Source organism: Lates calcarifer, unplaced genomic scaffold (assembly GCF_001640805.2).
Source record: "Lates calcarifer isolate ASB-BC8 unplaced genomic scaffold, TLL_Latcal_v3 _unitig_1525_quiver_1281, whole genome shotgun sequence".
Classification (NCBI taxonomy): domain Eukaryota; kingdom Metazoa; phylum Chordata; class Actinopteri; family Centropomidae; genus Lates; species Lates calcarifer.
This window is the reverse complement of record NW_026115583.1, coordinates 15,476-35,601: the sequence shown is the minus strand read 5'-3', so window position 1 is coordinate 35,601 and position 20,126 is coordinate 15,476. Positions and strand designations below refer to the sequence as shown.

The following is a 20,126-nucleotide window of genomic DNA, read 5'->3' as shown; positions in this document are numbered from 1 at the left end:
CGTCAGTGTGGTTCTTTTACAGTGAGGTCTGTATGCGATTTAGTCTTTTTTTTCTCCTCTACAAACAGCAGCACTTTAGAGGTGTGTAAAGTGCTGCTATAAAATGTCACTGAAACAGACACAAAACGATCCTTCTGCTCACATCTTTCACTGCTGCTCGCTGCCATGTACTTAACTGAAACTTTATATTCTGTGGGTCACTTGTGCACTGAATCTGGATTTATAGCCAATACCTATGAATCAAAAAGAACAGAGGTTGATCTTGATCCCATAGAACATCATTTTTTATCATTGTATCTTTTGTTTAAGTGGCTGGAGCTAAGGATGCACCTGGTTATATTTTTGCTCAGCAGGGTCACAAAATAAGCAGCCAATAATCAATAACCAGTAGTTTCAATTAAAGACATGAAAGCCCTCAGCGTCTCCTTGCAGATTCTGCCTGTGGGCTCGAGCAGTGGGGTTTTTTGATATATATATTGAGTATAACGCCCACTTCTATGTGGCAGACTTTTGCCTAAAACTGGCACTATTTTACAAATCTACCAAAGTGAAACAATCTGTAAAGAGACTAGACTTACCGCCTCACAGCTGTATGCTTCCACTTTCGAGTCCAGCTGCAGTTAATTAGCGTGTGAATTATTAAGTGTGACCTTTGTCCTTTGCCCACCAAAGTCTAACGAGTTCATCTTTGAGTCCAAACGAACGTTTGTGCCAAATTTGTAAGGATTCCCTCAAGGCATTCCTGAGATGCTACGCTCAGGAACAAGGTATATATATTTTGTGAGGTCATGGTAAGCTTGACCTTTCACTTTTGAACACCATATTTTAATCAGTTCATCTCTGAGTCAAAGTGAAGGTTGAGTTACAGAGAAACATGCTCACAAGAATGGGACGAAAATGGACAGAGGCATACAAATTTTACCACTTTATTACAGTTAAAGTTTGAAAAGGAAAAATTACCCTTTAGCTTAACTGCTAATGATTTCACAGACGTGCTGCCGGTGACAAAGGGTTGTAAGTACACATCGTTTGGCTTTGAACAAGATCAAAAGGTTGGGGACGAGTGCAGTCAGGAGCTGATGTGAACAGTTCTTCCATGTCAGAAGCTCATATTTAAATCTGACAGGACTTGAATGCAGCATCAGATGGACCTGCTGGAGGGTGCCCTGGACACAAGAGTCGAAAACTAATCAATGTGCATGTGCAGCAACTGCAATTTCTCTTGCTTTTGTTTTGTTTTTGTTGATTAATTTATCTTTTCATGAAATTTTAACAAATGAAAAGCGACTTTGAGGAATCCGAGGCCTTCAGTGTGTAATAATACGAGCTGATAACAACCCCACAAGCCAAATGTGATCTGTAATTTCCATTATGGGTCCATCAGCGAGGAATCAACTTGGAATGATACTGGAGACATGAAACAATAAAGCTGCCAGCAGCTCCGGGGACGCCGACTGCATTACCAAACCAATAAAGGCTGCTTCCTCTAATTAACCCTGCTCCTTCCATCTTTGTTTACAAACTGATTTAGGAGTCGACAAATGCTGCGAGTCTGCCTATGGGACGGAGAGAGATACTCATTATTGTCACGGTGGCAGGGGAGCTTCTCACGTCTGTGTATCTGAAATATTACCTTTTCAATCAGGGAAACACCTGGCTGAACGCTGACGAGTTCAGACGAGTCTTGGTAGGACTATTCGATTTGTTATAAAAGCTGAAAGATCTTATATAGATGTAAAGATTTCAATCGCATTTAAAAGTGTACAAGTGTGCAACTCTAATGGTTGAAGCCAAAGTGTTAGAAAACATATGGTTCTTTGATAAAAGTCAAAGGTAAAAGCTGTGGAGATAAAAAATTAAACAGAGCTCAACTCTACAACTTCCAAGAAGCATTTCTGTCCAAAGACATCCAATCACAGAGCTTAACTATGCTAGCTGTGCTAACAGCAAGCTGCACCGCAAACACCTGTTCTTGTTCTATGTAACTTCTGTAAAACTGGTACAATGTCGTGCTAACTGAGTGATCATCAGTGGCTTTAACAGCTGGAATCAGGTCCAGCAAGTTCAAGAGTCATGCTGAACTGGAGGTCAGCTAAAAAGACTTAGAAAAACCAGCCTTCATCTCTGATATCCAGCCAGGAAACTTTGAAAATATCATATGTCTACAAAGGTTCTCAGTCATCCAGGTCATGGTAGTCTTAAGTGCTACAGTTGAAAGCAGCGGGACTTCTTTAAGGTTTCTTGAAGATGTTTCACCTCTCATCTGAAAGGCTTCCTCAGTTCTAAATACTGGTTCAGGAGTCCCAGGTATTGAAGGTCTTATTATTATTATTATTATTTGAAGTCCAGTTGCCTTCACTTCTAGCACTGAAGACATTTGAAAATATCAAGAATTCTGAATGGAGTTTGGTGCGTTTGTTACAGCAACAGCACTTCTTGCTCCAGAAGATGGGAATCATGGGTAATTTACACTGTTCGGCTGTGTCAGTTCAGTGTTGGATTGCCAATCAAGAGATTGATAGTCTTTGTTTTCTGCACATGAAAACCACTTAACTGCTCGGAGTCCAACAGAATTCCCAACAAAATTGTGTTTTCAAGCAGGAACCTATCAATTGTAGTAAGAAGCTGATTGAGAATACTGCTTTTCTAACAGCCTCCACTCTTCTGGTTTCAGTCTTTCCTTCTGATTTCTGAACCTGGCTGCAGCCACAAGAGCATCAGTGAGGTCCAACGCCGGTGTTAGGTGACAGGGTATGGCTCCAGTTCATCCCAAAGGTGTTGGGGCCAGGGCTCGGTGCAGACCAGTCAAGATCTACCACACCAAACTGGTCTAAAATATCTCTGTATTCTCAAGACTCCAGGGCCAAACCAGGCTCATGCACTGCAACCTGAAGTCTCAGCAGGTGAAGTATCATGTCATTTTCACACACGTGCACGCACACCCACGCAGACCCCGACTACAAACTCTCCATCAGTGCGCAATCATTTGCCTAAACGGCACGAAGCTGCAGCGCTTTGCATGAAGCGGCGGCTGATAAAAGGACTGTGGCTTTTGGAGGCTGCAGACACTTTGCTCCTCAGCAGCTCCTCCAGCAGCCCTGCGCCGGGGCTATGACTCATACCCGCCTGCCTTGTACCGATGCTGGAAACACGGAAACGCACCAATAAACAAGAAACCCAAAACATCCAATCTGGATCAGACGCGACCCGAACCTGCTCCGGGACGCTCAGGGAAAGATTTCTTACTTTCCTCTTTGGTACTTACCTCTCTTTGATGTTACAGAAACAAACTCAGATCCTCCTCTCAGGTGTCTGCTGCTGCTGCTGTTGCTGCTGCCTGGCCAGTTCGTCTCCTCCTCCTCCTCCGAGACGTCGCATCTCTCCCACGGTCCGGATCGAGAGGAGAATCCGCGCAGAGAGCACCAGACCTGCCCGGAGCTCGGTGCGACGGCCCCGGCGGAGTGCTTGATGCTGGTCCCGTAGACTGAGGAGGACTCGAGCTTTTACCTCTGAGAGTCCAACGAGTCTGATGGATGTCGCTGGGCTTCCTCGAGGGGTGGAGGTTTGACGCTTCTGCTGCGTTCAGGGGACACCTCGGAGACTCGGAATTCTTACTGCAGTGATGGAAGACACAGACAGACACTTGAGTAAAAGTACTGATACCACAGTGTGAAAATACTCCACTACAAGTAAAAGTCCTGCATTAAAAACCTTACTTAAGTAAAAGTATGTAAGTATTACCAGCAAAATTTACTTTAAGTATAAAGTAAAAGTTCTCATTGTGCAGTAAAATGTCACTGTAAAGTGTTTTATTATATTATGTTTTAAATTAACACTGTCTCTGAATTACTGTGCATTTTATTTCTACTGATGTTTAAGGTTAAGGTCATATTGACAATAACTGTCCATGATATTTAAAAAAAAATTATTATGTTATATATTATGTTAATAATCTTTAACACAGATCTTTTATCGATCGTTTATAAGTTCATCTGATAATTTCAATAGATTTCGTCAGAATTTTCATCTTAATTATGACTAAATTTATATTAAAAAATAAAAATCCTCTAATTCTTAACATATTTTAAATTCTATCACTGGTCTTTATTGTCAGTTAAAATCTCATATTTCTACTACTTTTAATTTATTCATGTAGAAAGTTTTAATCCAGAGATAACGAGTACAAAAGTATTCCAATCTAAACTACTGACTAATTATGTAGAATTCACGTTTGAAGTGTTGAAGCAGCCACACATACAAAATGCATAGCTGATAATTCCTGCAGCATTTGAAGGCAGCATCGTTATGTGTATGGCAGCTACACATTTATCTAGTCAGGAAAGATGTGAGCCCACTGGGTCCTAATGCCTGCAGTTTACTTCCTCATTCACTTTGGCCTAAATGTTCAACAGGTGGAAAGAAGAATATTTTACATGACAGAATAAAAATGTCACAGCACAATTATCAACAGTAAAAAGAAACCATCATTAACAAAATAAAAATACCAACTCAGCTGTCACAAAGGATGCAGCAAGTCTACACAGAAATGAAGCCCTAAAAATAATAATAATATCAAAAAGATTCATTTAAAAAAATCAAATTTGTGCAACATGATCCAAGGATAAATCTCTAAAGACGCCTTCACTGGATATAGGTTGCTAAGAAACAGCTTCATCTCCATTATAGCTCGATATTAGTGAACACTGTAACAGGAAATAACCTCAGACCCATTTTGACAGGATGTGATGAAGAAACCAGGTGTTTTCAGTCTGTGAAGGATCTCTTATATTCTTATTTATACATCAGTAACTGACTGATTTGCTCAGCAGTTACTGTACACCTTCTGCACAGCTGATAAGTCCTCAGGTTGCATTTAATTGCCTCTGTTTTTTTTAGGAATATACCACTGATTTTCTGCATAAAGAGAAGTGCCATAACATTTCTGTAAAAATAAAAATACGATAAGGTGTTTCTACTTTTAATTTGTCATATCTACTTACTGGGCTACAGTTAATGTCTCAATCAAATCTTATTGGCTGCGTCGTGGTCGTCATGGATACCACACGCCTCTGCAAACATGTGAGATGCCAAAGCAAATGCTCCATCAACTCCTGAACACACACACACACACACACACACTCATCTTTTTAGCGAGCTTATACTAACTGTAGATGATGTGTGTGCAGATCTGTGCTGTGTGTGTGTCTGTGTGTGAGTGTGTGTGATCACAGGGATGTCAAGCTGCATTCAGGATCAAAGTTTTACCACCACTACCTGTTGCCATAGAGACATGAGAGCAGGTCCAGCATGTCGTGTTTCTCCGGGTCTAATTAGTCAGGAAACACTGAGGCCGTCACGTTCGGGGCCTCACGTTTAAATCTGAATTTAAAAAAAAAAAAAGGTACAGGACAAAAGAAGAACTGGAAAACTGTTAATGTGGATGATGAGAGTTCAGAAAAGTGGAGAAACATCACAACTTCCAAGCTGCCATTTTGTAAACAATGAGATTAAAACTTCTGCCACAACATCACAACATGTGTTACCTTCACTTATCCTTCACAGCCTTTGGATTTGGTTGAACTGGCCCTTTAAATCTCACATCATGTCCAAACTGGGCTTTGCGCTAAATGATAAAATCAGCTAAATGCTATGACAGTGCTAACAAGCCAATATCTAGCAAGTAAAATGCTACAAGTCCATCCTAGTTTTTGTGTGTTAGCATGCTAACATCTGCTAATTAGCGCTAAAGCTGAGGCTAATGGTCAAACCAAGCCAAAATCGTGTTTGTTGAATAATGTTTGCTAAATTTATCATTTATACTAAAAAAAACAGCATGAATCAAAAGCTACAACAGAAAATAAGTGGGAGACGACGTGACGGTAATCAAAGATAATTTAGCTCTAAGGTTAGCCTGTTAGCTTATCTTTTGTCCTAAAATAATAATTTAACAATTAAAAACAAACAGGAGACATAACAGAAAAGCAAAGACTGAACTCCAAAATCAACCAATGAACTAACTGGTTGTGAATGAAAAATAAGCCAAGGGCGCCACATGGTGGTGAAATACAGATATGACAAAGAAGCCCAACCAAAGTAAGGCTGCAAGAGTGGAAATAAACAGTTGAAAATAGCGCTTATAAAGCAATAAACCAAAGTGGGATGGAGTTTTCCACTGACATCATTCAGCGTACTATACACTCTAATGAGTAAATGATTCACTGAAGCAAAAACATTTATGGATGATGAGTCTAAAGGGTTTAAACTGGATGTTTCAGAACCCAGACCCTGCTACAGATTTATATAAAATATTATATCTGTTTAATAGTGAAGACTGAGCAGACTGGATCAACATATGGACCTACAATGTGACTTTTCAGGGTCAGTTTTAGTTGTCTCCTGTAAGCATATCTTATCCAGTTTTATGCCTCACACCCGTTACTTCATGTTGTAAACAGGAGCTGTGAACACGTGCTGAAACCACTCCTCTTCCTGGAATGGATCCGAGTGTAACAGCCCCTCCCTCCTCTTCCTGCTCTCCAGTGCAGCCAGTCCCATTCAGTCCAGAGGTTTCCTGCTTCCCGCCTCTTTCGCAGATCTGCCCATGCACAGATGGGTATAATCAACATGCTGTAAAGTGAAAATCAGCGAGCAAACATGAGGAAAGGGAACTGAGCTGGATCAGATTTATCTTGTATGAGAAAGTGAAACTATTTCACATCCACTGTCCGTTTAAGTTGATATGGCGCAGCAGCAAAATCTGATGGACCGGAAAAAAACTCTGCTGTTCGATCTGTCTGGATCTACTGAAGGATCCAGTGACTATTCCCTGTGGACACAACTACTGTATGAACTGTATCAGCAGCCACTGGGATGAAGAGGATCAGAGAGTCCACAGCTGTCCTCAGTGCAGACAGACGTTCAGTCCAAGGCCTGTCCTGGTGAAAAACACCATGTTGGCAGATTTAGTGGAGGAACTGAAGAAGACTGGACTCCAAGCTGCTCCAGCTGATCACTGCTACGCCGGACCTGGAGATGTGGCCTGTGATTTCTGCACTGGGAGAAAACTGAAAGCTCTGAAGTCCTGTCTGCAGTGTCTGGTCTCTTACTGTGAGCAGCACCTCCAGCCTCACTATGAATCTCCTGCCTTTGAAAAACACAAACTGGTCGATCCCTCCAAGAAGCTTCAGGAGAACGTCTGCTCTCATCACGGTGTGGTGATGAAGATTTTCTGCCGCACAGATCAGCAGTGTATCTGTTATTTCTGCTCCGTGGATGAACATAAACACCACAACACAGTTTTAGCCTCAGCAGAACGGACTGAGAGGCAGGGAGAGCTGGGAACGACTCGTCAAAAGATCCAGCAGAGAATCCAGGACAGAGAGAAAGATGTGAAGGAGCTTCAGCAGGAGTTGGAGGCTATCAATCGCTCTGCTGATAAAGCTGCGAAGAGCACGGAGAAGATCTTCGCTCAGCTGGTCCGTCTTATCAAGAACAGAAGCTCTGACGTGAAGCAGTGGATCAGATCCCGGCAGAAGAACAAAGTTGGCCGGGTCAAAGAGCTTCAGGAGAAGCTGCAGCAGGAAATCACCGAGCTGAGGAGGAGAGACGCCGAGCTGGGGCAGCTTTCACGCACAGAGGACCACACCAAGTTTCTACACAGCTACCCCTCACTGGCTTGTCTTAGTGAATCTACAAACACACCCAGCGTCAATAACAGCCCTCTGAGGTACTTTGAGGATGTGATGGCGGCTGTGTCGGACGTTAGGGATAAACTACAGGACATCCTTAGCGAGGTATGGACCAAGATCTCGCTGACAGAGGCTGAAGTTGATGTTTTACTGCCTCAACCAGAGCCCAAGACCAGAGCGGAGTTCTTACAATATTCACAACAGATCACACTGGATCCAAACACTGCAAACATGCAGCTGCTACTATCCGATGGGAACAGAAAAGCAACAGTGATGAGAGAAAAACAACCATATTCAAGTCATCCAGACAGATTCACTGACATGTTTCAGGTTCTGAGCAGCGACGCTCTGAGCGGACGTCACTACTGGGAGGTGGAGAGAAGCAGATGTGAGGTTTCGGTCGCAGTCACGTACAAGGACATCGGCAGAACGGGATATGAAAGTGGATTTGGAAATGACGACAAGTCCTGGGCTTTGGAGTGCTTCAACAGCAGTTATGAATTCAGACATAAAAGTACTGTTACGTTCATCTCAGGCCCTCAATCCTCCAAAATAGGAGTGTACCTGGATCACAGAGCAGGTATTCTGTCCTTCTACAGCGTCTCTGAAACCATGAGTCTCCTCCACAGAGTCCAGACCACATTCACTCAGCCACTCCATCAGGGACTTGGTGTTTTTGGTATGTACGGTGACGGATTTGCTGCTGAGTTCGTAAGCTTGAGTCGACAAAAGTAAAAGAGGCAAAGGTGACTCTACAGCAATTTAATTACAGGAATTACTTTTTAATTTGATCTGACCATGTGATTTATGATTTACCAGAATCATATAACCATTAACTTAACGTAAAACCACACGAATGCGTCTTTTAACAGACGTTGTGGTTTTGGCTCCTGAGGTTATTCAGGGGATTTCTGCAGAGTTTGGATATTAAAGTTGTTCCTCTTCCTTTTGCAGGAAACCTCAGGGTAATGTTACGTAGTAGAAAATATCACAAGTTTTCTCATTAAATGAAATAATCATAATTAGTTTTTATTATTTTTTTAATGATTTACTTGACTCTGAATCCTGATTAATATCATTATAAATACAGTTTTGATTATGGGAAAAAAACATCAGTAAATACATGGTTGCATTTACAGTCAGTCAAGACACAATCAGAGTCCACATGTGGTTTATTTCAAGCTTCACAAAACTTACTCCATCAGTGAAGGTTCAGATTTGTTTTTCTTCACACTAATAAACTCTCTTTTTACTATGTTTTATTAGTTTCAGGTACAAACTTCATATTTGAAGGGCACTTTTTATTATTTTTTTACAGTTGCTCAGTGATTTAAATTGCTTCAAACATTTAAAACTGTTTATTCTTACTGTGTCTCTTTATTTTATGTGAACATTTGCACTTTTATTTTTGATTACAGTGACATTTTTTTATGATTTTGGTTTTTATATCACTCTGATTTGTGATTATTTTGTAAAACTATGATAGACATCACTTTCTAAATTAACATAATAATATCAGTTTGGTTTCATTGGGTTCATTAGGGACACACTCGGTCTTTTCTTCATTTCACTCTTTATCTGCACATTACAAAACAATTAGTTTCAGGTGCAGAGTTTGTATCTAAAGGGCTGTTTGCACTTACTACATTCATTTGTATGTATGATTTTTAAAAATTTGTCTACCCTTATAGTGTTTCTTTATTTTATGTGAACATTTGCACTTTCATTTTCAATTACAGTAACAATTTTTGTGATCGCTGTATCACAGAAATCACTTTGCAAATAAACTTTATATTGACCGTTTGGCTTCCTTGACTGTGATGTTCACTGTAGATTGAACTTTGTAACAAACTCAACCTGAAAATCATGAGTTTATGGTTTCTACCTGATTGATGTATTAATTCATTTTATTAAAATAGAATCACTGTTTATTTAAAAATACCTTATTTTACTGAGTTAATCTCATGGTAAACGTGAATAATCTATATAAACACAGTAACACAGACGTTCGCAATTCAATTAAAATGTATCCAATTAATTATTTAATTTTTAAAAAATTTAAAATATATTTACTACGCTCCGAAGGTAAGTGGAACGTTTGTCGGTGCAGGAAGCGGCTGCACCAAGACGGAATGTTTTGGTGTGGCACGTCAGAACGCGGAAGTGAACCGCTGCTTCTGTTTGTGTTTATGTTTCTCGCCTTCGCCCGGATAGAAAACTACATTTAACAGAAACTATGGCGGTGAGCGCCGTTCACCTGGAGTCAGACGCCTTCCTGGTGTGCATGAATCACGCCCTGAGCACAGAGAAGGAGGAGGTGATGGGTTTGTGCATCGGAGAGGTGGAAATCACCCGGATCGTCCACATCCACTCCGTCATCATCCTCCGCCGCTCGGACAAGAGGAAGGACCGGGTGGAGATCTCCCCGGAGCAGCTGTCAGCGGCCTCCACGGAGGCGGAGAGGCTGGCGGACATGACGGGCAGGCCGATGCGGGTGGTGGGCTGGTACCACTCCCACCCGCACATCACCGTGTGGCCGTCCCACGTAGACGTGCGGACCCAGGCCATGTACCAGATGCTGGATCAGTGCTTCGTGGGCCTCATCTTCTCCTGCTTCATCGAGGATAAGAACACCAAGACGGGCCGGGTGCTGTACACCTGCTTCCAGTCCGTGCAGGCGCAGAAGGGCTCCGAGTACGAGCGGGTGGAGATCCCCATCCACGTCGTGCCCCGCGAAGCCATCGGCAAGGTGTGCCTGGAGTCGGCCGTGGAGCTGCCGCGGATCCTGTGCCAGGAGGAGCAGGACACGTACCGCAAGATCCACAGCCTGGCGCACCTGGACCCCGTCACCAAGATCCACAACGGCTCGGTGTTCACCAAGAACCTGTGCAGCCAGATGTCGGCGGTGAGCGGGCCGCTGCTGCAGTGGCTGGAGGACCGGCTGGAGCAGAACAAGCAGAGCATCGTGGAGCTGCAGCAGGAGAAGGAGAGGCTGCTGCAGGAGCTGGCTGCTCTGTGAGCCCGGGAGGACGTGGAGGGTGGAGGGGGACAGTCCAGAGACCACTGTCAGTCCTGTATCTGTTGTTGGACCCAGTGGGTTTGGTGTTTTGGGCTTCCTTACAGTTTTATTTCCTCGATCAATTGTTTGGTCTATAAAAGATTCCATGTCCAATAATCTACAACAGGTTCATCCTCACTTTTGAGAGGCTGCAACCAGAACAATGTTGACAGTGTTGCTTGGAAATATATATATGTATTAATCTGTTGTCAAAGTTGCTTTTTTGGTAATAAACCAATCAGTTAATTGTTTCAGTTCTGGAGTCTCCTGAGCTGTTAACTAATGTCAGATTTGTAACAGTTGTAGTTCCTGATTTAAAGAATTACTGAGTATTATATTTGTGTTTATTTTGGCAAAGGTTTATAAAAGTACCACACAATAACACAAACTAACAGATAGAGGCAGTGGTATTCCAGCAGTTGTTCTGTTTGCTAAAATGACTGTTTTTGTCAATGGAGTCTGGTAGGGATGTTTCTGGTTGAACAGAAAAGGATCTTACTCTTTAATAAAAGGTCTGTCTCTGTAGGAATCCTGTCATAATGTTGTCACACATTCAGTAATGCACAGATTCCAAAGATTTTTGTCCCTATTAATGATTTATACTCAGTTATTGCTGATGAAATACACTACCTAGAAAAAGGTAGGGTCATCCCAGCTACACTTGTTGATGCGCTGGGTCCTGCTAGGTCCAATAAATGGAAAGTTTAATGCCATATAATCCAAAAAATCTGCCTCTAGTACTTTAAAATTGAACTTTAGCGGCAGATTACGCACAGGGTGCCACCGGAAGTTAGCATAACTAGCTAACCTATTTAGCTAACGTTTGGTAGCATGCTAGCTGTGTAATTTAAGAGTGCATACGTACGTTTTTTAAGTTAAATATTTCACAAAACATATTACGCATAACTGATAGACCAACCTCACCATATTCCCTCAGACTGGACGACGATAACCAGACTAAATTCGCTTCTCTTCCGTGGCTGCGGCGGCGTTTCTGTCCATCCGTAATGACGTGCATTTTCTCGCATTGAACACTAGGGGGTGCGCTCCATTTAATATACAGAATAACGGACACAAAATAAAACGGTGTGGAAACGAGACATGTTTTTTTTTAAGGTATAATTTGTAGGTCTGTTCTCATCTTTGAGTGCATATTGTACATTAATTTGTCAGGTTTAATTCTGATGGTGTAAATTATTAAGTATTTTAAAGTAAATGGACAAAAACACTTAACACATGAAGATCCTCCCTCATTATAACCTCTCTGAATCAGAACCTGCTGAGCCTCTGGATGGACACGTGACAAGGACAATGTGCCTTTGGACTGATGAAAGTGTTACTGTAGATACTGTAAAATGTACATGAAGGTTATCAGATGTAAAGTATGTGTTTATATGCTTTGTCTTTTCTGCTCTGCTGCCTTGTCTCATCCTCCAGCTGTAAAATAAAACATATTTTGTTACTATACACGAACCCAAAGATACACAGACATCACCTTCACTTAAGAAATTTCCGTCTCAGTAGCTAGTCTCAGTCATTTATAATGAAGCAGAACCATTAAATACTTGCCAAATACAGATATCTAAACACAATCATGTTACTAAAGGCCAGGCCAATAACATTTGACTATATGAATTAACATCAGGGAGTTTAGAATGATGTGGAATATTTAATTGGGCTTATCTAGCATCCATTATGAATCTATTTACTATAGAGTATCCTGCATTTATGTGACATTTTTATATATGTAATGTTTAAATACATCCATAAAACACAGTTTTTATATATAAATCATGCCTGTGTTTTACCACCAGGTGTCGCCCTTATCATAGTTTTACCTTGCTGACATGTTTCGTCTTCATCTGTGTTGATTAGTTGTGCAGAGCTTTGCGGGGACGGATTAAACAACCACAGCAACTTAAATCTGCATAAGGATGAATGTTTATTTGTGTATATTGTTGTTGTTTACTATCTACACCCACAGACTAAGAAGAAACAAGCAATCACCACATTTCATTCACTTTCACTGCAGTTTTATTTTTGGAAAACAAATCAACATTATTGATTGACTATGTTCACATATTAGAATATCCATCAACAGATGCACTTCATCACACAGTGGGTCTGTTAAACCAGTATGTCAGGAGGAATAACAAACACTGGTCTATTGATTATCAGAAACTATTACATCTTTACTGCACAAAACACAGGAAGAAAATCAACATGCAATCAACTATTCGGCTGTGATAAAGGGATTATTTCTGAACTAAGTAACATCTACTGAGGAATCAGTTTTGATTTTTTCATTTACACAATCCCTTTATATCAACAAACAGTAAGTTAAAGAAGTATGTCAGCACTGTGGAGGAAAACTGTCTCACTCTTAATGAAACGAGATAATGATTAAAACTTAACACCACCTTTCTGAACCAAATGATAAAGTTACAGGAAGAGAATAAACACAAACAGCACAAAAAAAGGGCTTTTATAGTGTCAAATAGTCTCAAATAGTGGAGCAGATGAAACAGAAAATGTTACAACAATGCAGACATGGAACAATAAAGAGAACTACAGTAGATACACCACACAATAGATTACACGAGCTGTCACAACAGAGTTAACAGAGTGAGTCAACCATTTATCTAAACAGCTGTTGTTTGCTGAGGAAAATCCTCTAACTCTTGTTGTCTTTCTGAACTTCACACAACTCAGCTGTAGATCCAAAATAATAAACACCAAGTCCAGCATAGAGTGGTTGGGTGAATGTAGTCTGGACTCTGTGGAGGACAGTGACAGTTTCAGATATTTCATAGAAAGACAGAATACCTGCTCTGTGATCCAGGAACACTCCAACTCTGAAGGACTGACGGCCTCGTATGGTTTTTTTATTGCCTTTGTGTTTGAAGTTATAGTTGCCATTGGAGCAGCACTCCAATACCCAGGACTTCTCATTGTCTCCAAATACACTTTCATCCCCTGTTCTGGCAATGTCCTTGTATGCAACTGCTACTGAGACTCCCAGTCCACTCCACTGTACTTCCCAATAACAACGTCCAGTCAGCTGTTGTCTACTCAGAACCTGAGCGTTGTACATGAATCTCTCTGGGTGACCAATATATGACTGTGTGTCTTTCACTGATGTGGCTTTTCTGTTCTCTTCAGATAATACCAGTCGTGTGTTTGCTGTGTTTGGATTCAGTGTGAGCTGATTCCTCTGAACTGCATATTGTGAAAGTTCAGCTCTGGTCTTTGGGTCTTGAGGCAGCAAAACATCCACTTCAGTTACTGTCATTGAGATCTTGTTCCATTCCTCAGTGGATGTTCCTGTTAGTTTGCCTCTGGCCTCCGATACAGCTTTTGAAACATTCTCAAAATAGCTCAGAGGATGAGTATTGAAGTTAGGTAAAGGACAGGCGGTACCTTTGCTGAGAGAGAATGAGACATAATTGTGGAGAAACTGGATTTGATCCTGTGTGTGTGAGAGTTTCTCCAGCTCAGTGTGTTCCTTCCTCAGTTCAATAAGCTCCTGCTCCAAAGTCTCTTTAAGCTTTTTGGCCCGACTCACTTCAATTTCCTGCTGGGACCTGATCTTACGCTTCACAGCAGAGGATACTTTCCTGATGAGGTTAACCAGCTCAGTGAACAACTTCTCAGTGTTTGATTCTGCTTCATCTGCAGAGCGATTTATAGCCTCCACCTCCTGCTGAAGCATCTTTACATGATTTTCTCTGGTCTGGATTCTCTGTTGGATTTCTTGCCGATTCAGGCCGAGCTTTTTTTTCCTCTTTGTCATTTCTGCTGCAGCAGAGACTGTGTTGTGGCCTTTATGTTCATCCATGGAGCAGAGATAACAGATACACTGTTGATCAGTGCGGCAGAAAATCTTCATCACCTCATTGTGATTAGAACAAACATTCTCCTGAAGATTTGCAGAAGCTTCAATTAGCTTGTGTTTCTTAAATTGAACCACCTCATAGTGAGGCTGGAGGTGCTGCTCACAGTAAGAGACCACACACTCCAGACAGGACTTCAGAGCTTTCCGCTTTCTCCCAGTGCAGAAATCACAGGCCACATCTCCAGGTCCGGCGTAGCAGTGATCAGCTGGAGCAGCTTGGAGTCCAGTCTTCTTCAGTTCCTCCACTAAATCTGCCAACGTGGTGTTTTTCACCAGGACAGGCCTCGGACTGAACATCTGTCTGCACTGAGGACAGCTGTGGACTCTCTGATCCTCTTCATCCCAGTGACTTTCAATACAGTTCATACAGTAGCTGTGCCCACAGGGAATACTCACTGGATCCTTCAGTAGATCCAGACAGATTAAACAGCTGAATTTTTCCCAGTCAAGATGATCTTCTTGCTGCGCCATGTCCCCTATCACTGATAGTGAACATAGTTTGTGTATATCAAAGTGCTGACAAAGAGGGAACAGGGAGTGGTTTCAGGTTTTGCTTCATTCCAGAAGAGGAACGATTTGAAAGAGTTGGTCCACCTTCAAACCTTATTTACATGTTTACATTGGAAGTATTTATTACGCTTAAATTATATTATAAGTCAATGTGTCGACTCATTTCTCTCTCGCATTTGGTACCATTCAGAGCAGCTGTGTTATATGATTTGGTTCAACGTACCTATGATCACTTTGTCATATCAGTGTGTCATTACTCTCTCCAGTACCGGAAAGACATATTAGACAATTAGACCTGCATCCATTACAAACTTTCTGTGGTGGAGTTCCATTTTATTTTGTTATAATGGCTTTACATATTCTACAACAGCTTTGACAGAGTTTTTGGAATGCACACAGAATAAGTACTTTAACCATGTACTTGGTGACTTGATATAGCATGTTGAATAATTCACCTCTTCATCATGTCTATGTTTTGCCACCAGTGGTGCCCCTTGGCTTACAGTCATATATTGGTCATCTACATTGATTAGTGTTCTTATCTGTGTTTAGCCATGTTTAATTTTCTTTCATTTTGTTGGTTAATTTTGGAGAGATCTGCCTGCAGGCCTCCTCTGTGGGATCTATTCCAGTGCAGGACTTGTTTTCAGGTCAGCTCCAGTATCAGGACAGGAAATAACAGATTATTTTTCTTTTACAACCCCAGAATGATGTAACTTGTATTCTGTGTTGTTTTTGCTACACTGTACCAAATGTGCTACTCGTGACAACGTGACTGTTTTGCATTATCCAAAACGGGAAAACATTTGAATGCGTGGGTCTTGGCAAGGGCACTGGATTCATTCCGGGTGGAGGGTAGGGGGGGGCAAAACAAGTAGGCTAAGCTACTCATACTACTCAACTAATCAATTTCTGTATTTTTTGTATATATGGAGGTCTATGCATGGTTCTCCACTGAGTTCACACACCTCCAGCTGCTGTGGGGATCCACACAATTTGCCGCACAGGTTTCCAAGAGAGGGTACTCCTCTTGCTGGCTTGCCACCTGGATCTGTGGGGCATTGCTGGTTGCAAGATCAAATTTGATAGGCAAATCCATGCTCCACAGTGCCAGAACAAATGTACTGATGTGAAGCAGACAAGAAGTCTCCAGTGGTGAAGTGAGATAGAGCCTTCGGTCTGTTGGTTCCTCCCATTTTCCTGCACAATGAAAATCTTATTGGGCGAATCTGGCTGCTGTCGGTTCTCTACCTTATACAATGTCCTTTTTGACTGGATTAAAATCTAAAAATTATTCTTGTCTATGTTTGCCAGCTCAATTTTAGCTAATGTCTTGGAGTGGACGGGAATGACTAAAACGACTATACAGTGATCTGTGACTCAAAAAGAATGTGGAACTACCACAAATCAAGGAAAGCGATCACATTACTCTACTTTTAGCAGGCCTATATTTTGTGCCTGTTCTTTTTGTCAAGATCCATTTTAATATATGATTAATCAGCTAAGGGTGACACCATATAGAGTTATGTGGGAGGTTTTCACACTCCACAGACCAGTAGATAGCATCCACCATTGAATTTGAATTATGTAAGCCCCTTGGCTTAATAAACCCAGTAGTTCACAAGCAGAAGTATCTTTTAATCTTAAGAATAATGATAATTCATAGGAATGCACTATCAGTGAGCAGAGTCCTCTAACAATTTAATACCTGTGCTTTTTTCTAGCCTCTGTTAAATGGCTCCATGTCTGCTGGGTGAGTTTTGTTCTTTAAGCAATTTGGACGGATGCTCAGGTCCTTGCTTGCAGTATGTGGGCAGAGGGCAAACAGGGGCAGTGGGGCATAGCTGGAGGGCAAGACGTGCCCTCCTTTATGGGAAGGCAAACAGACAAAATTATCTTCTCTTCTATGGCTGTGGTGGTGTTTCTCTCCATCTGTGATTTCCTCGCATTGAACACGTACATCAACAATACAGGTTAAAGACAGACATGTGATCTGTTTTAGTCCTGTTTCTGTCTAGTCGAGCTCACACAACTCAGCTGTAGATCCAAAATAATGAACCCCAAGTCCAGCGTAGAGAGGCTGAGTGAATGTGGTCTGGACTCTGTGGAGGAGAGTCAAGGTTTTAGAGATGCTGTAGAAGGACAGAATACCTGCTCTGTGATCCAGGTACACTCCTACTCTGGAGGACCGAGGACCTGAGATGGAGGTTCTGATACTGTTATGTTTTGAGTAACAGTTACCATTGACAGTAAACTCTAAAGCCCAAGACTTGACATTGTTTCCAAATCCACTTTCATCTCCTGTTCTGTTTATGTCCTTGTATGCGACTGCGACAGAAACTCCTCCTCCACTGCACTCCACCTCCCAGTAACAATGTCCAGTCAGACTGTCTTTACTCAGGACCTGAAACGCATCAGTGAATCGGTCTGGGTGACTGGAATGAAGCTGAGAAACTTCCATATTTGTTGCTTTTCTGTTTCCATCAGATATCAACACCTCTGTGTTTGCTGTGTTCAGATCCAGTGTGAGATGTTGTGAATATTTTAAGAATCCAGCCCTGGTCTTGGGCTCTGGTTGTGGTGGTAAAACGTCAACTTCAGTCTCTGTCATTGAGATTTTGACCAGTAGGTCATTAAGAATGACCTGCAGTTTATCTCTGACCTCTGACACAGCTGTCTTCATATCCTCAAAGTGCCTCAGAGGTTGGATATTGATACTGTGTGACTCTGAAGAGTCGGTGAGATTTGACAGTGAGGGGTAATTATGAAATAACTTCCGATGGTCCTCTGATTGTGAGAGCTGCTCCAGTTCATCATCTTTCTTCCTCAGCTCAGTGATCTCCTGCTGCAGCTTCTTCTGAAGCTCTTTGACTCGACTGACTTCAGTTTTCTGTCGAGATTTGATCTGCTGCTTCACGCGAGAGCTTCTTTTCTTGATAACATTGACCAATTCATTGAAGATCTTCTCACTGTCCCTCACAGCTTTATCAGCAGAGCGATTGATAGCCTCCACCTCCTGCTGAAGTTCCTTCACATCTTTCTCTCTGTCCTGGATTCTCTGCTGGATCTTCTGCCAGTTTGCCCCAAATGCTTTCTGCCTCTCAGCCATTTCTGCCTCAGCAGAGACTGTGTTGTGGCCTTTATGTTCATTCAAGGAGCAGAGATAACAGATACACTGTTGATCAGTGAGGCAGAAAATCTTCATTTCTTCATTGTGACGAGAGCAAATGTTCTCTTGAATATTTGCAGATGGTTTTAGCAGCTTGTGCTTCTTTAACGGAGCAACCTCATAGTGAGGCTGGAGGTGCTGCTCACAATAAGAGACCAGACACTGCAGACAGGACTTTGATGCCTTTCGCTTTCTCCCAGTGCAGAAATCACAGGCCACATCTCCAGGTCCGGCGTAGCAGTGATCAGCTGGAGCAGCTTGGAGTCCAGTCTTGTTCAGTTCCTCCACTAAATCTGCCAACATGGTGTTTTTCACCAGGACAGGCCTCGGTCTGAACGTCTGTCTGCACTGAGGACAGCTGTAAATTTTCTTTCGATCCTCTTCATCCCAGTGACTTTTGATACAACCCATACAGTAGTTGTGTCCACAGGGAATAGTCACCGGATCCTTCAGTAGATCCAGACAGATCGAACAGCAGAGTTTTTCTTGGCCCAGTTGAGCTCCTTGCTGCGCCATTTCACCTCTGAGAAAAAGCAAAAGTCAAATGAATTGTGACTCTCAATCTGTTTCACTGATAAGGAAAAGAAGAGTGGTTCATCAGGTCTTGCTTCATTGCAGAAAGAGGAGTGGTTCAAAAGTGTGTGTACAATCCTTTTACGCCTGTTTACTCTGGAGCTTGTTTGTATCACATCCTCGGCCATGTGAGAAAAACGATACAAACAAGCCTTTATTTCCTTTTCAGCACAGTTTTCAGCTGGTAAATAAGGAACAAGCAGCTTCTGCCAAAGGCCCAGCTGGACAGAAAGTCATTATGAGAAGGCTACGACTGGAGTTGCAGCATTTAAACCAACGAAGACATTATAGTTGTCACGACTGGAAGTTTTAAAGGCTTGTTTTAAAATCTTACTGTCCACTGTCCTAAAGAGTAGTCTAATCTTATATTGCAGAAGTGAAAATAAACAGTAAAAGATGTCTGGGGAAAGACAGACTCTGAAAAGCTTTAAATGATCGTTCAACCCCTCCTGTTTCAACGTGACACTGCCTTTGTGCTCAAAGCCAGATCCATGAAGAAAAAAGGTTTTATAGTTATAAAGAGAGGAAGTTACCGGGTTTGTTGTGATCACTGACCTCAACCGCAACATTATCCCTCAACATCAGTGTTGTACCTCACGGTAGTGCATGCATAGTGGTTCACACATCTTTTAGCAATATATCTAACCAAACTAGCTACACATATCTGGCAGACAAACCTTCTCATATTCCTTGAGACTGGACGAGGAAAACCAGACAAAATTAGCTTCTCTCCCATGGCTGCAGCGGCGTTTCTGTCCATTCGTCATGACGTGCATTTCCTGGCGGTGAACACTAGGGGGTGCGCTCCGTGTATTACACAGAATAACGGACAGAAAATAAAACGGTGTGGAAACGAGGCATTTCTTTAGGTGTAATGTGAAGGTCTCTACACACCTTTAGCTACATATTATACGCTAATGTGTCAGGTGTTTAATTCTGCCAAAAACAGCATATTCTTACCTGATCATTTTACATAAGTAGATGGAAGATTTTAACCATATCACCCAACTATAATAGAAACAAATGGTTAACTAGAAGGAAAGCTTATGGACAACATACCTCACATTACTGAAGGACGTGCCAATAACATTTGATTTTATGAGTAAATAATGTCAGTTTAGATTAATGTCCTATTTTCCACTCGGTCTAAACAGCATGAACACAACCCATATTTCTATGTGTGCAGACATAAATAAAACAAAATAATACCTACATTTACTAAAGGTAATTGTT

At 41.8% G+C, this 20,126-nt stretch overlaps 4 protein-coding genes across 4 annotated transcripts; 2 read left to right on the top strand and 2 right to left on the bottom strand.

The window, feature by feature from the left end:
- The first annotated feature begins 6,238 nt into the window (after positions 1-6,238).
- LOC108889332 (tripartite motif-containing protein 16-like) lies at positions 6,239-9,457 on the top strand. The gene is given in 2 exon segments (XM_018685725.2): positions 6,239-6,769; positions 6,771-9,457. Coding segments are annotated over 2 exon segments (1,683 nt in total). The 5' UTR covers positions 6,239-6,739; the 3' UTR covers positions 8,424-9,457.
- A 357-nt stretch (positions 9,458-9,814) lies between these two features.
- On the top strand, positions 9,815-11,000 carry LOC108889333 (lys-63-specific deubiquitinase BRCC36). The gene has a single exon (XM_018685726.2). The coding sequence runs from the start codon at positions 9,925-9,927 to the stop codon at positions 10,705-10,707; it is 783 nt and encodes a 260-aa protein (XP_018541242.1). The 5' UTR covers positions 9,815-9,924; the 3' UTR covers positions 10,708-11,000.
- A 2,420-nt stretch (positions 11,001-13,420) lies between these two features.
- On the bottom strand, positions 13,421-15,112 carry LOC108889329 (tripartite motif-containing protein 16-like). Its single transcript, XM_018685723.1, has one exon. The coding sequence runs from the start codon at positions 15,110-15,112 to the stop codon at positions 13,421-13,423; it is 1,692 nt and encodes a 563-aa protein (XP_018541239.1).
- Positions 15,113-17,165: 2,053 nt separating this feature from the next.
- On the bottom strand, positions 17,166-18,870 carry LOC108889330 (E3 ubiquitin/ISG15 ligase TRIM25-like). The gene has a single exon (XM_018685724.2). It carries the CDS (start codon positions 18,834-18,836, stop codon positions 17,166-17,168), a length of 1,671 nt encoding a protein of 556 aa, XP_018541240.2. The 5' UTR covers positions 18,837-18,870.
- Between the last annotated feature and the right edge of the window lie 1,256 nt (positions 18,871-20,126).